This window comes from Electrophorus electricus, chromosome 5, assembly GCF_041902795.1.
Source record: "Electrophorus electricus isolate QZ-2024a chromosome 5, ASM4190279v1, whole genome shotgun sequence".
Taxonomy (NCBI): Eukaryota; Metazoa; Chordata; class Actinopteri; order Gymnotiformes; family Gymnotidae; genus Electrophorus; species Electrophorus electricus.
Window position 1 is genome coordinate 10100854 of NC_137501.1, and position 14668 is coordinate 10115521.

Here is a 14668-nt window from a genome sequence, read left to right on the forward strand (position 1 = left end):
GAAATACATAATTTCCAGTATATGTTAACATTTACGAGAGCAAATTTTAACTTCAGTACTTCAGAAAATGTGGTATCGCCGAAGAGGACTGAATACATCGTGTATCTTTCTTGCGCTAATTTCCTTTTGAAATAAATTCGGGTTATGTTTATTTTATGTATCCTTTACTACATACTACGAAAGGCCCTGCAAATAAATGATTAGAAAAATACATTTCCCAGAAATCTCCACGCTATTCAACGTAGCTAATGGTCGGTCAGCGGTCTTGGTACCCAGACTTCCCGCCGCTATATGTAACTTGCCTGTTGAGAGAGCATCCTGCTAACTGCATCGTTCAATGTAAGTCATCATCATCATCCGTCTTTAATAGCATGACAATAAATGTATTTTAACTGCACTTTTGAATGTAAATATGTATATCAACACCAGAAAGCGAATTCAGGGTGCTATCAGTGCGATAACAAAGTGGTTCTGCGATAGGGTCTTATCCCAGGCCTTGCTACCCACGTTTGACCTGCGAGGCGTGAGATAGCTGTGCAACTTATTCGTCAGTGTGCGTCCTGAATGTAGCAAGCTACTGTTTAAAGTGGGAAATGTAGCTAACAAAAACTACAAGCTGGCCGATTTAGCAGATCTGCTCAATGATGATTTCATTGCCTTAAGTCATTGATTTAAGTTACTAATTCCTTAATTCATGTGCAACATAAAATAAGACAATAGCCTTTACCTGCTTTGTTAAATGATTAGGTGTGATAGAGTCATAATGTACGTAAATGCGGGCCCTCCTAAACACTTGTCTTGGCGCTGATGGTGCAGTGCAAGATAGGCCACAACACTAACTTGTCTTCCCTAAATTTCCAAAGGTTCAACAGGCCAGAGAGAAGCTATCAATGGTGCTGTGGTCAGCCACTGTCCTACCTTAGGGTTAGGATTAGAAGGGCTGGGGTGTTTCCTGATCCTTGATGGAAATGGCGTAGTAAGTTTATGTTTCACCTGTCAGCCCTTCCAACTCTTGGCAGTAGTTCAGTGGAAATGGGTGTGTGAGATCTTTGTTTCTCACTACATGTCATGTTACACTCAGTGTTGATGATGGTGTGAAACCCTGTAGTTGCTACGGGACTGGTGACACCTGTTTAGCCCACTTCTGCATGGATATTTGGTGTCAGCATGTCTGATGTATCATTGTGTAGTTAGTAAAAATGAAGCCCCTTTAGTGCTTACCTTTCGTGTTTTACCTGCACAATCATTTCAAATCATGAAAGATTTGTTAGGCTGATCAGTAACTTTAATTGCCCAATTTTCAATATATTTTGTGCCCTATCTAATTTAGAATATGATGGTAGCAAGCCATTTTGACCTTGAGACATAAATTGAAAATACAGAAATATGTAAAATACATAAAATTTCAGGAAGGGCTTTATGTGTAGTCTTTTGCATAAATGCCTTCAGCCTATATCCAGGGTGATCTAGATGTCCTGAATAAGAGGTGATCGTTTCTGAAAAATAATAATTAGCAGGTCATAAATCCATGTTTACCATAAAGGATAGGATTTAACATTTTCAAATGCATTATAAATAAACTTGTTCCATCATTTCTAATTGTGAATAGAAACTCATCAGCTAATAGCATTAGCCTCAAAAAACTTAACACTCCCTAGGAGCTTCCCACAATAATTTGATGATTATTATTATTTTAATAATATATAACGTTTTAATAAGGTATGGATTAAATAATATCACATCACTTATTTAAACATACATTAGTAGCAGATTTGTTGTGTAATATGGCCTTTTTCATTAAAAAAAGGATAAGTAGCTGAAGTAAAGATGAACAGTTATCACGTCAGACTTTTTGATTTAATTGAGGCTTACTTTGTCTTACTGTACAAAATGTAATATTTAACCATAATGTCCAGATGTAAGATTTGCTTGAGCAGAGAACCTCTGGCTGCTTATGATCAGTACAAATGCTGTGAGTGTTTCTGCACCCTGTAGATGAGCGTTTGGGTTTTAAAAGCATGTGCTGCTGGGTGTTATGATTACCATGTGGGGGCAGTGTTGGCTCACGTTTTACAGTAACAGTCTTGCCATTGTCTTTACCAGCATGCCCAAATCAAAAGAGGTGTTGTCTTCTACATCTGGCAGTGACTCCGACAGTGAAGCTGAAACAAAGGTATGGTCATTAATACTTTCAAAATACCGCAGTTCACGCTAGGCTGGTAGATCCTGCCTGCTTTTATGTCCAGGATATGAAAACTGGCTTGGACATAGGCCAAATTTCAGTTGATATTCATTAAAATTCATGGGCCTGAATGCAGCAATTTATCACATTTGTCACAGGCTAAGAGGAAGAAGGTGAGTGCTCCAGAGAAACCTGCTAAAAAGCAGAAGAGTGGGGAGTCCTCCAAACCAAGCAGCTCAGCGAAGAGTGATCGAAATAGTGATGACAACATGTTCCAGGTTCACACCATCTTTCCTAGACATTTTCAGTACACTAGATTAGTATGCTGTGTGTGATGCCATCTTCAGCTATAAGTACTGCAGGAAGCAGTGTAAGTCACACAGACAGAAGGTTCCGGAGGAGGAAGCAGGTAGATCGATCCCCTTCGCAGAGAAACAGTAAAGGCCCTGGGTGAAAGTTTGAAATGGCGGTGGGGGGCGGGGAGAAGAAGTGTAGAAGTGTATACTAAACAATATTGCTGTATTGCTGGCTTGGGCAATTTATAATGCTGGAGTCTAAATAATATGTCCTTTTCAGATTGGGAAGATGAGATACGTTAGTGTCAGAGACTTCAAAGGAAAGGTTTTGATTGACATTCGAGAATACTGGATGGACCAAGCTGGTGACATGAAGCCTGGGAAGAAAGGTAATTATCAAAACTGGTGTCCCTGGTTTTCCAGAAGTTTCTGAAAGCTGACACTTTCTGCCTTTATCATCGCAAAACTCAAATAAATCAGTTACATAATTACATGACATGACAGTCAATTTGGTAAAAATTATGCTTTCATAGCTGATTATAGAAATCCTGGTGGGATCAGTTTGCATGATATAATTTTTATAATGGTGATTCATTTTGGGTGACGTATGCCTTCAAATGAATGCTCTAGGATGGTTTGTCTCTCCAACTTGATGTTTGTTCCATCAATTGTACTGAATCACCCTTAGGTATCTCACTGAACCCAGAGCAGTGGAACCAGCTGAAGGAACAAATGTCGGACATTGATGATGCAATTAGAAGAGTATAAAATTTGTAAAATGTATTTCAGCAGGTGGGTCGTGTGTGGCAAAGTGTTTTTAGAATTCCATACTTTGGCATCTGGGCACTTTGTTAAACAACAGATTTTGTTTTTGTTTTGTTTTTTTTGTTTTGCTTTTTTTCTTTCCCCCTCGGTTTCAGTGTGGCTGCAGTTTAGTTCAAGCAGAGTGTTTTTGTTTGGCAATTCAGAATTCACAACTGCTGTTCGATGTTTGCAATGGATGAAATGTAAGTCTGTAATGGGGGAGCATTGTTTTGCGAATAAAATGGCTACACTCTTCTTCAGATTTAGTCTACATAATAAAGAGCACAGTCGCTGCTTGAGTGGTTTCACATTGACATGTGCTTGTCATATTTTTGGTCTGGCTTGTCAGTTTGAATATGCACTAGATAAATGGCACCTACTAGCTTGGCTTCAAATGAATGAATCTCAGATGCTCAGCGGGTAGTTTTTCATAGCACATATTGAGGACAGCTTTGTGGTAGAATGCTTTTAACATTTAACAGGCCAGTGAAAAGGGTGACCTAAAATGACCGTGTTTGGCTCTCTGTGACGCTTGCTGCGTTCAGTGATAAGTGCCTGTGTATAATTTGCTTGCCTTCGCGTGGGACCAGGAATTATAATTGTCCATACACCCACTCAGACACAGACCAGACTCCAGAGCAACAACAGCCCTTTCAGCTAACTGTTCAGAAAAGCCATCTTGCACCAATTGCATTTGCTGACCAAATTAAATCAGCCTCTTAAATCACGGTAGCCACTGTATTGCCAGCACCAATATTTGAGACAACATGGTTTATAATGTTGCGTGCAAAGGCGCCCATTAGTTAAGATTACCCAAGGGGTAAATGCAGTGTGAAAACGTGATGGCTTTTTTCCCCCCATTTCTTCCTTTTTTTTATGCCACTCTGCACTGTGAATGAGTGAATATATATATATATATATATATATATATATATATATATATATAAAGAAAGTAAGACAATTTAAATTCAATAAATAAAAGATGGATTTAGAGTATTGATTTCATTGAAAGGGTATAATCATCTGATCAAAAATGTGATTTTTCATCTAGTCTTTGGCTTGCTTTTCTGCATCTTTGCTGCTGGTCAGGCATGCAATTTCACACGATGTAAGTGTTCATATTATAACATGATATGCCGCAGTACGACAAAGGTGAATGATTATTACATTTCTGCGTTTCACCAGTGGCAGCACAGGTGCTAGTTACTATGGAGATCTTTTGTTGCTATAGAGGTCTAGTTCTAGAAAGGAGGTGATTATCATTAATGCTATTGTCTAGCTGAAGAGTGGGGGACTTAGGTTTCAGGTCCTATTTCTGTACAGGTAGAGCGCATGCATCTGCTCTCACTCTCATCATGCTGGAGTGCTCGATTGTAGGCCTGAAGTTCAGCAGAAAACACTGCGAGCACGAGAATGTGTATGCACACCCACGCCTACATCAGTAGTGCCCTCGGAACATGAGGATGATGTGCTCACTACACATCAGTGTACAAAGCAGGCTTCCACAGTCCACCCCCATGATATAATCATATATGTGCCAAGTTAGGCAGCTGCTGATCAGGTTGAAGATGATCACATTTGCAATGCAGCAAATGCACGCAGATAATACACAGAGCAGTTCAGACACAATGACCAATTTTGGGGCAGTGAATCACTAGATGGTGCTAGTGCTCCATTTTAGCTTTCATTGTTCACTTGGTATGTTTTTAATTTTAGTACTCTACTTTTTATTACTATTAAATGCTAATATTGCTCTGATTTTTGCATACTGCATTAGTGCTACTGACATTCCTTTGGTTATGCAAATGTAAAAAGAAGATTGCTTTTTCCCATACTTGCTCCTGTACTATATTTATTATCATTGTTATTGTGATTAGTATTGGTAATATATTTCATTTTCCAAAGCAAAAGGAAATAATTCTTGTTGCAAATGTGAGTAATACCTATTTGTCTTAATGAGGAATTGCCTTGACTGTCAGTGTCACTAATACAAGAGGAATTTTGATACCTTTTTAGTGCGGCAATGTGATTTATGATTAATATCTAAATGGCCAATATGGATATTAGTTCTTGGGAGTACCATCTGTAGAATCATTCATGAACAAGGGCTTGTTCATATGATGGCTGTCCAAGGTTGCATTGTGGTCTGCACACATTTTAGTGGAAAAATGTCCTCCATCACATACACGCACGCAAGGCAAGTCCTCTCCCATCCGCCCGCTAAAAGGCACACGCTCCCCAACTGCTGTAAGTGTTTTGGAGTGCCCATTCAACCTGCACCTGGAGACTAGGCAGGGATAGACCGAGACTTGGCTGCTCAGGAAACGCCGCCTTTCTTCCCGTACTTTACGCTATACTTTGATGGTTTTATGATTGATCGAGGGAAGAGTATCCTGGAAAAGAGAGATGGGGGGGGGGGCAGTGGAATGGGTGTGCTCCACTAGTTCAGGTCACAGACGCCTCTGAAGTCCAACATCTGCTTCCATTTGAAGGGTCTGCAATAAGCCCAGTGATTGAACATCAGCGGCTGTGGTTGTTCGACTATTGCTTGTGTCATTGGAACCTGGGGGATTGTATTGCAGGTTTCGGCACTTTAGGTTCTGTTTACATCAGGATATGGGAACATGCAAGAGAACCTTAGCTCATCTTTGGGCTAATATCAAACTAACAATTGTTTGAAATGGGGTGGGGTATGAGGAAACCCTCTGAGCCTACTTTTTGATGGATGTCTCTGTCTCTGTTGTTTTACTCCATGGTGGCTAATATAATGGATCTTGTTTCTTGGAAGGAATTTGCTCTTCCATGGAGATGTGAAATGCATATTGATTACAGGGCGCCTTGAGTTTCCTGTCCGTGATGGGGATGGTTTTGGCTGTGAAGTACAGCTGGACCTTGCCAATTTCTCTACACTTTAATTATCTTTACAATGCACAAATGATATTGATAGGTTTACAGGCCAGAATCCCCATGTTTGACCCTCTTGAGGGATGAAATCATTCATATTTCACACATCATAAGAAAAACAAGTAAACTTGAGTATAACTTGAGGAATCCAGTTGAATGTTGGAGTGGGAGAAATTCCACACGGTTGGCCAATCAGGTCAACTCTGGTGGAAATGCTCCTGTTGTGGTACATTTCTTGGCTAGACCTACTTCTGTTCTATATGTATGACCTGTAGGATTTAAAAAAACAAACAAACAACAACAAACAAAAAAAAACACCACGTGTTGAGGTAGTTTGTCCCATGGCTGTTTCAAGCAAATATCCAGCCAGTGTCAGTTTAATGACTGCTCCAATTACTTTTGGCAAATAAAGAGGGAGACTAGCTATGCATTGATTCCTAGAGAGGCCAGTTCAGTGGAGCTGTCATAAATGTGAATCCAAATCAAAAAGGGCCATCTTTCATGATTAATGAGTGCCCTGCAACTGCTGTTGGAGAGGTAACCATTGGGAATGGGTGAAATACTACTTGGGATTGTCTTTAGACCTGACCATTATTAGTCAGTTCAGAGGCAGTAGATTGTTTTTGAACAGACCACATGCTTCAGAGAAAATTTTTAATTAAAACTGAAGTAACAGTTTGACTCAAAACAGCTCTTGCTTGTCACAACTTCTTAATTTGTTGTCTTAGCTTGTCCTGGACTTGTTAATTGGTTTATTGAAAAGGGGTCAGTGATATATGTAAGGCCACACTGGCACATACTGCATGTGGAATGTCTGAGGTAATTTGATATGATGGACTGTTAAACTGCCTCAGACAGCATTTTACACACACACATGCACCTCTTCAGTCTCAAGTTACAAAACAATTTTAGTGCTAACATATTCAACTGACCGCTCATATTTCGTTTAATTTATCCAGTGTCAGCCATTAAAACTGTAGTTGTTTCCTCACTCTCGCCTTGGAGTCTAGTGGAACACATGCTGATTGGTGGAAGCCTCAGACTCAGCATGGCCTCTCTTGCCGGGAGGGTTTGGCTGTCAGCATGCTGTCGAGCTGCCGGGCAAGGTAAGCGAAAGCGGGGGCTTGGTGCTGCCCACAGGCTGTTGACGTTGGCCGGAGCCCGCTGAGGAATGCGGCAGCCCCTGTTGACGGCCGCTTCCCCCACCCCCCGCCCTCCCCTGCCGGAGCTGAGACCCCGCCGGCTACAGAACCCCACTGAGCTGAACCTACTCAGGGTCAGCTAGGGGTGCCCCTGGCCTGTTCAACCGTCCACGCTTGTTTGAAAAAGTCCCTGGGGCTGCACACTGATCGTTCATACTGATAGAAGAGGCTTGTTCAGGCCAGTTTTTCACAGCCAGGTCGTGTCACTTGACCAGTTTAGAGAGTGGAAGTCTGCCCCAGGGCTCTGGGGTTCGTCACCTACTAGGCCAGATTTTCTTCACCTTTGGCCCATCATCAACTATTCAACAAGATGGCATGAAGGAGCCCAGCTGCCCAAGATGACACAGCCTGGAAACTCACCGCATATCCTCTGTGCCTTGTAGCACTGATTGCCTGTGTGGCAAAGCATTATGCAAGGAGTTCCATGTGGCATTCCAAACAGCCTGAACCATACTTTAATTCCACATATTCCTGAGGGACACAATTAAGATAGTCATGCTTGTAAATTTAATGCAATGCTCCAAAAGTGAAAAGTAGCTCTCACTATCTTCACTTTGAGATGGCAAAACCCAATGCCAAAACAGAGGGTGCATTTATCTACTACATACAATGCAGTCTCTGTAGCAAATAATTTTGTTATGGCTTTGTGCATTCTCAGTGGAATATCTTATCAAGGGGAAAATCCTTAGAATGAATAATTTGATTGCATTATTAAGCAAACTGCACAGACATTGGGTAATAATATCGCACATCTCTCAATTAGGATAATAGTGGAAAATACGTTCAACCATATGAATCCAGGTAACAGTGAAGGAAAATTTACCATGATTAATGGAAAAAGACCATTCTGGAATAGGGCAGTCATTAAGTATTCGTGGACGTGTTTGCCTTGTTTGTGCTTGTGGTTCTGTTTGAGGTTATGTGGAAGTACAACAGGATTGAGGGTTTTCCACTTGGCTTTGTTAAGAACTTTTCCCTCCTTTTTTTCCCTCCTGAATCCATAGAGATGTTTGAAACTCAGAAAAGAGACTTGAATATTAGTTCATTTTAACAGCACCGTATTCATCATTTTCTGTAACTATAATTTACATGTTGATATTGCATTTGTGCAACAGAATGTATTAATTCATTCCTTCATTATTAAACAAATATGGCATAGATTCAGTATTACAGACACATCAGCAAGAGGACAGAGAAACTAATGCTTTCACTTCTCTGTATTCAGACATAATTTCTCTCTTTTTGCCATCATATGAAAGCATTCAGAGTTGGTTATTTAGTTAGGCTCATGACGTCTCAGTTGACAAAAGCTGACTTTTTCCTTAGTTCCCTGAACCAAGGCCTCTGTCTGTTGGTTTTTGTTTTTTTAAAAAAACCTCACACCCTGTCTACCCACTATCTTCCCACCATTTGTCACAAGAGCAGAATGTAGACAGTACCAGACAATGAAAAGCAGTAATACACCATTCAAATAAACTGGGGTTTGCAAAGGGAAGGGAAAAAAAAAAACTGGAGAATCTCTGACGTAAAAATGTCTACCACACACAGAATGTCAACATGTAGTGTTTCTCTTTGACAGAGGGACGTCAAAGCGTGCCATTTGGAGGATGTATAAACAGAGACCTGCACATCTCTTTGTAGCTCTGCTAAATGCTATCTGCTGTTAGAACCACACGCATTCCTGTGTGAAACCTTGTTAGGACCAGCCTCAGCCTGGCATTTTCTTTTTTCTTGTTTTAACTGGAATGGTTTAACATGCGTCAGCTTATAATGTGAAAATTACAACTTTTATTGTTTAGCTGTTGTATGTGAAATATGCTTATATGTTATAAGAATGATGTAGTTACTGTAGTTGATTTTGGCTTGTGAAGTGATCTTCTTTTAGGGCCTAATGAAATGTAGTGCAGTTTATCTGAAGGATGGCTCTCCATAATCCAATTCAGTGCCTGAGATAAAGCAACCTAGTGGACATTTAAAGTAACCCATAAGCTCTGGATCTAAAAACAAAGATGTGATATTCAAGCACTAGGTCTATTAGTGTTCCAATAACGCAGACTGTCTAATTGAATTAGTGGTGAGAAAAAATTTACGTGGTCACACACTCATGCTGGGCTGTTAAATCATTCATTCAGTGTTTGCCCCCAGGCGAGCATCACTTTACTAATTAAGTCACAAGCCTCATTTACAATGTTATTCTACAGTTCATGTTTCCATCTCATTTAAAAGGTTTAATAAATGCAATATTTTGGATTTAAACAAACCTCTAATGACAAGGAGAGGTTTTTAATGTGTTCTAAAGGGAGCAGAGGCAGTGTCTGCACTTCAGAGGTTAAGGAAAGTTAACTGGAATGTCTGCAGTGCAGTTTGGAGTAATGTCTGCCTGTATCATTATTTTGTTCCGAAAATCATTACTTTTATGGTGTCACATTCTTCTTTTTATTTGGTCAATGGTGGACTTGTAGAATAGTTCTGAGGCATTTTTCCACTCCTTATCGAATTACATATCAACACTGCTGAAAGATGACAATGCAAAGAGGAAACAGTCATCTTGGCTCTGTTTAAAAAATCTTGAGTTTTATAGGCATTATCATCACCAGTTCCGGCAGCTTCACATTATCTAAAGGCGGTGTCTCTTCTGAATCTTATTGCCTCGGTACCATGATCCATTGTGGTGGAAAAGGAAGTGTTTGGTGAGGGTGGGTCAACTGCACATAACTGTAAGGTAGGCTCCTGGGGAATGCAGGTTACCTTGACTCCCCAGGCCTGAGAGCACCAGGACCAACCTCCCCCTCCCCTGGGTCCTATTAACCTGTCCCTGAGAGTTTGTTTTTACATGCCTACGCGTTCACTGCCATGGCCTCTTTTAAAAGGTAAGAGGTATGCTGCTGCCAAAAGAGTTGCACCAAAATGGAAAAGGAAAACCAACAGGGGGTGTCTGCTGAACAACAAGGCAAAACATCCAGTGCTGTTAGGGGCATATTCAAATATGCACTTTGCAAGCTTAAAGATTCAAAACACAAAGCACAACCCTTTTGAACATTGTTGGCTCTGTCACTCTGGTACCTGTCCTATCATGCATTCTGTTCATATTAGGGAATGACTGTGCTGTATGTTTGCTTTACCAGTCTGTGAAAGCTACAACAATGAAAAAGCAAAGTGTGATTACTTTCAAGGCTGTGAAGTGTGGAAGGAGAAACATAATGCTGACATTGGGATAATGACTTGGGCCCTAAGATGTCAAACAGAAAGCATGCACAGGGTGTGCTGGTGGGGGAAACTCAAATTTAATCTCTACTCTTTCCAACTGCAGTAGTTTTACATTTACAGGATTCTGTCACAGATGGAATCCACATATGTCAAGGACATTTGGCTACATAAACTGGCCCAGTGTTTCAAAGGCAGTGTTGTTGCAGGGAAAAACAACTTGGTGGAATGTCGTTCAGTCCAAACAGTCAACCTCAGGAGGGTTTTCATCAAAAAATACTCCCTACTGTGCAACCATTAACAGCTGTAGGTCTCAATCAATCAGATTTCAATTGTTTGAAATACCAAAGGAAGACTAAATAGCCCCTCTAGACTATACAATCTGTTTCTTGGATTTGTTGTTCGACAGCGTTGTCTCTTTGACAGACACAGGCACACTACACACTAACTGCTTGTATATGAAGAAAATTCTAGGGAGTAGGAACCTCTGACTGAAACATCCTGTTTCTCTGAAAACCTTGTGTATGTCACTGAATATATAAACATGCATAAGTATGTAGGTATGCATGTATCTCATGATAGTTCTGAAATGACAAAAAAAAAATCTGCTGACCTAACTGTGGTGACACCTTTTATTTAGCCTATGGCTGTTGACAAATGTGATTTTGGGGGTTAGACAAAGGTGTTAAGTGTTTATTGATCACCAACGCTCACTAATTCTCACTTGTTATTGATCAATAATGCTCACTAATAAACGAATGTTTACATCAGATATAATCTTAAGGCATCCTTTGTTGAATGTCTAAGCATGCACACTGTGTATCTCATTTGGTTAATGGTATCTGACAACAGTAAATGTACCATTTCAAATTGGACCAGGTGTATTTTCTTCTGTCTGTCATACACAAGGCAAATGTATTTTTCCTGTCATACAGTGACACAACAAAACATACTTAGAGAGGCCACAGGGATAACTGTATATGACTGCTACAAACTATCTTCATACTGTTTTCTTTGGAGAAGAGATGTAGTTGCCTGTTGTCTAATGAGTGGAGATTTGATTTCTTTGGACCCATCTTGGAATATAAACAGCGTTGAGTGACTGAAACAAACATTACTGATACAGTGCAGATCGGGGATTTGGAGAGAACACGATGTTGTCCCAAGAACAGGGCATTACTGGGTGGGGGATTTAAGAATGGGGATTATTTCAATTACTCTTATCTTATTGTCCATGCAATTAACACTTTAAAGACTAACATTTTTAAATTAGAAGTAAATTCTCCAAAACAAAGTTTAATCCATTATATACTGCACTATTAATAATTCATCAGAGAGTTAGATAAAAACCCAACTTCAAGTTTTTGCATCATCCTATTTAAACTATTAAAACTATGATTTTGATCTTAGCTACCCAGGGGAATATATTTGTCAATAAACATTCAACTGACACAAACACATGATAATATGATAAGTGGGGGCAAATGCTTTCTGGGACTATATTTGATAAGAAAATCAGTTCAGACAGACCAAGGCACTGTATAAATATTTTGCTATCACATTACCCTGGGAGAATAGCTACCTCAAAAGCTACCTCAGTCAACGATTTGGAGCACTGGAAATACTAGTGTTTCACTAATGGGCTTTTCATGGTTCAACCTGCACTAGAATAATGGGGGATCCTCTTATCTGCAGTATTTGTTATAAAATGAGGAATGTGAATCAGAAAGAGTGAATCTCATATACTTGGTTTATCTCCAGAAGGGTCTGACAATAGGGGTATTCTGCCAGCAAAACAGCGCTTGGGAAAACAAAGGACATGTGCAATTTTACAGACATGCTGTAATTGACATGACATATCTCAACTGAAACCAGTTAGTCATTCAACACCAACTAGGTTTGAATTTTTTAAAAATAAGAATTTAAACAATGTAATATTATTAACTGCCCAAAAACAAGGATGTAAGAAGAGGAAATGTTTTGAATACTAAAGAACATAGTAACTGTAATGAAATTAATTACATTTTTAATCAATTATTATAAAGGAGCAAAGAAAAAAAAAAGGTAATTGGTGAAACGAAATTATTAATAAATGTTATTGGCCATTGCTCATTTATTTTGCCCAATTTCCTCACTAAGTCCAGAGACAGGGTGTGAATCAGATGGTGTCAAAAGCAAAAAAGTTTCATCAGTGCTCTTGGCATTCAGGAAACATGTCAGGCCATCATGGCAACCTATTGTTTGTTTGACCCACATGTAAAAATGATCTTACCAACTACCAATGAGCCAGCATTCAGTTGCTTCTGATAGCAGTCAAGCAAGTACAAATCGAATCCATTTCACATGCAATGTTATATGACTCTTTGTTGTCAAAACAATGTACCCAGTAAGTTTCAGAAAGTGGTGTACTTAGCTGTCATGGTCTCAAGTCAACATCTGTTTCCAGCTGAGTTAAAATTAAGCCTCTGTTCTTTCATTACCTTTTAAAATCAAAATGGTGTTAAAAAGAAAAAAGAATAAGAAAGAATAAGAAAAATAAGAAAAAAATAAGAATAAGAAAAAAAACAACTTAAAAATAAAGTGCTTTACAAATATCATGATAGTAATGTATCTTCTTTTTATTTCAGCCAGCAAACCTTTCCTCTCAGTATTTACCCATTACACAAGACTGGTATTTGGCTGTTGAGACCAGAATATTTTGAAAGTGCTTAGCTGCGAAGTGTGACACTGACACATTGAAACGCCTGGCCTTGTCTCTTTAGTGGTGGTCTTTCCAGAAACCAGTGAGAAGTCCAGTGTTTGTTGACATTTCCCACACTTTTACTTTGTGGGATGTATGCGAGGCAGTGCTTGTCCAATAAAGGTACGAAAACCAGACAAGACTCTTGGTGTCCATTAGTAGGTGGTGATTTGATTTCATTGGTGCTTCAAAAGTTGAAGTTCTAGAAGTGGTAATCTCTATTTACAGTCACTAAATCAACATTCATGCTATTCATCTTTTGCCAGGTTGAACAGGCAAAGCTAACAATGTGATCTAATGCTTTTTTCTGTTTATAACACATTTTTACTTCTTTATTTACTTATCTTCAAAGTTTATAAAATATTTCTAGGTAGTCAGTTTGAGAGTAGTAGAGCAATTATTTGTATGCCAGTAGAACACATATCTACTTTGATATAAAATGTGGATCTTTTTTCTGGGTATCAGCATGTGAGAGAAACCAAGAAAGAAAATTTTAAGTTCAAAGAAAATTCCCTTCAGGTTTAGACTCTGATTGTCTGTCATGTTAGTCAATACCTTGAGGAGTTAACCATTACTAAAAACATGGGTTTCCCTTGTTGATAACTGCCAGGAGTTTCAGCTTTCTTTCTTTATGTTTCAAATAAGATGGAATTAATTAAAGAGGGAAGTAACCATTGCCAACATCTGAGCATCACTGCACAGATTTAATGAGGTATCCTTTTTAGAAAAACTCAGTATGCCAGGCGTGTGGGAGTTTTGGCTAAACATCACTTAAAAGAGAAACTCAGCAAGTTGTTGACAAAAAAAAACAAAAAACAGCTGTTGCACACTCATTTTTGCACATTTCCCTGTAAACCTTCATTGGATGCATCCAACGATTTGTTCTATATTAATCATAGTTGAAGTAAATGTATCATCTACTGGACAGGCAAATAAAAGTGCCGCAACCTGGATGATTCACTAAGAACAAATGTCTCCTTGAATCAGTCCTGTCTTTGTATTATTAGCCAGACACCTTACAACTAGAGCATTCTCCTCTGAGTAACCAACCCTTTGCATAATGTTCTTTATTCTGCATTCATCTAGTTGATTCATGATAAATAATTTCAACTATGTTGAGCTAATTTTGACCATGGACTTCTTTTTAAATGATTATTATAGGTGTGCATTACATTTCAATTACATGATCATGAGGTTTACATGACTGAAAACCTGATATATGATAACTTAGAGCCATAACTTACGCACATGTGAATTAAATGTCTCATTAAGACACTTTATTAAATTCTGAAACTTTGAACCATGTAACATTTTTTACCAAACACATGCTAAAGAA

At 39.1% G+C, this 14668-nt stretch overlaps 1 protein-coding gene across 1 annotated transcript; it reads left to right on the forward strand.

Moving 5' to 3' along the window:
• Window positions 1-188: 188 nt before the first annotated feature.
• sub1b (SUB1 regulator of transcription b) lies at window positions 189-3596 on the forward strand. Its single transcript, XM_027028944.3, has 5 exons — window positions 189-339; window positions 2104-2173; window positions 2341-2460; window positions 2759-2867; window positions 3167-3596. The coding sequence occupies exons 2-5, from the start codon at window positions 2105-2107 to the stop codon at window positions 3244-3246; spliced, it is 378 nt and encodes a 125-aa protein (XP_026884745.1). The 5' UTR covers window positions 189-339; window position 2104; the 3' UTR covers window positions 3247-3596.
• Window positions 3597-14668: the final 11072 nt, after the last annotated feature.

What these genes read in the sequence shown, in the direction of transcription:
- sub1b (XM_027028944.3), top strand. Translation starts at nt 2,105, where the DNA reads ATGCCCAAATCAAAAGAGGTGTTGTCTTCTACATCTGGCAGTGACTCC. An exon ending in GTGATGACAACATGTTCCAG is followed by an intron (nt 2,461 to 2,758) that starts GTTCACACCATC and finishes TGTCCTTTTCAG; the next exon opens with ATTGGGAAGATGAGATACGT. An exon ending in CATGAAGCCTGGGAAGAAAG is followed by an intron (nt 2,868 to 3,166) that starts GTAATTATCAAA and finishes AATCACCCTTAG; the next exon opens with GTATCTCACTGAACCCAGAG.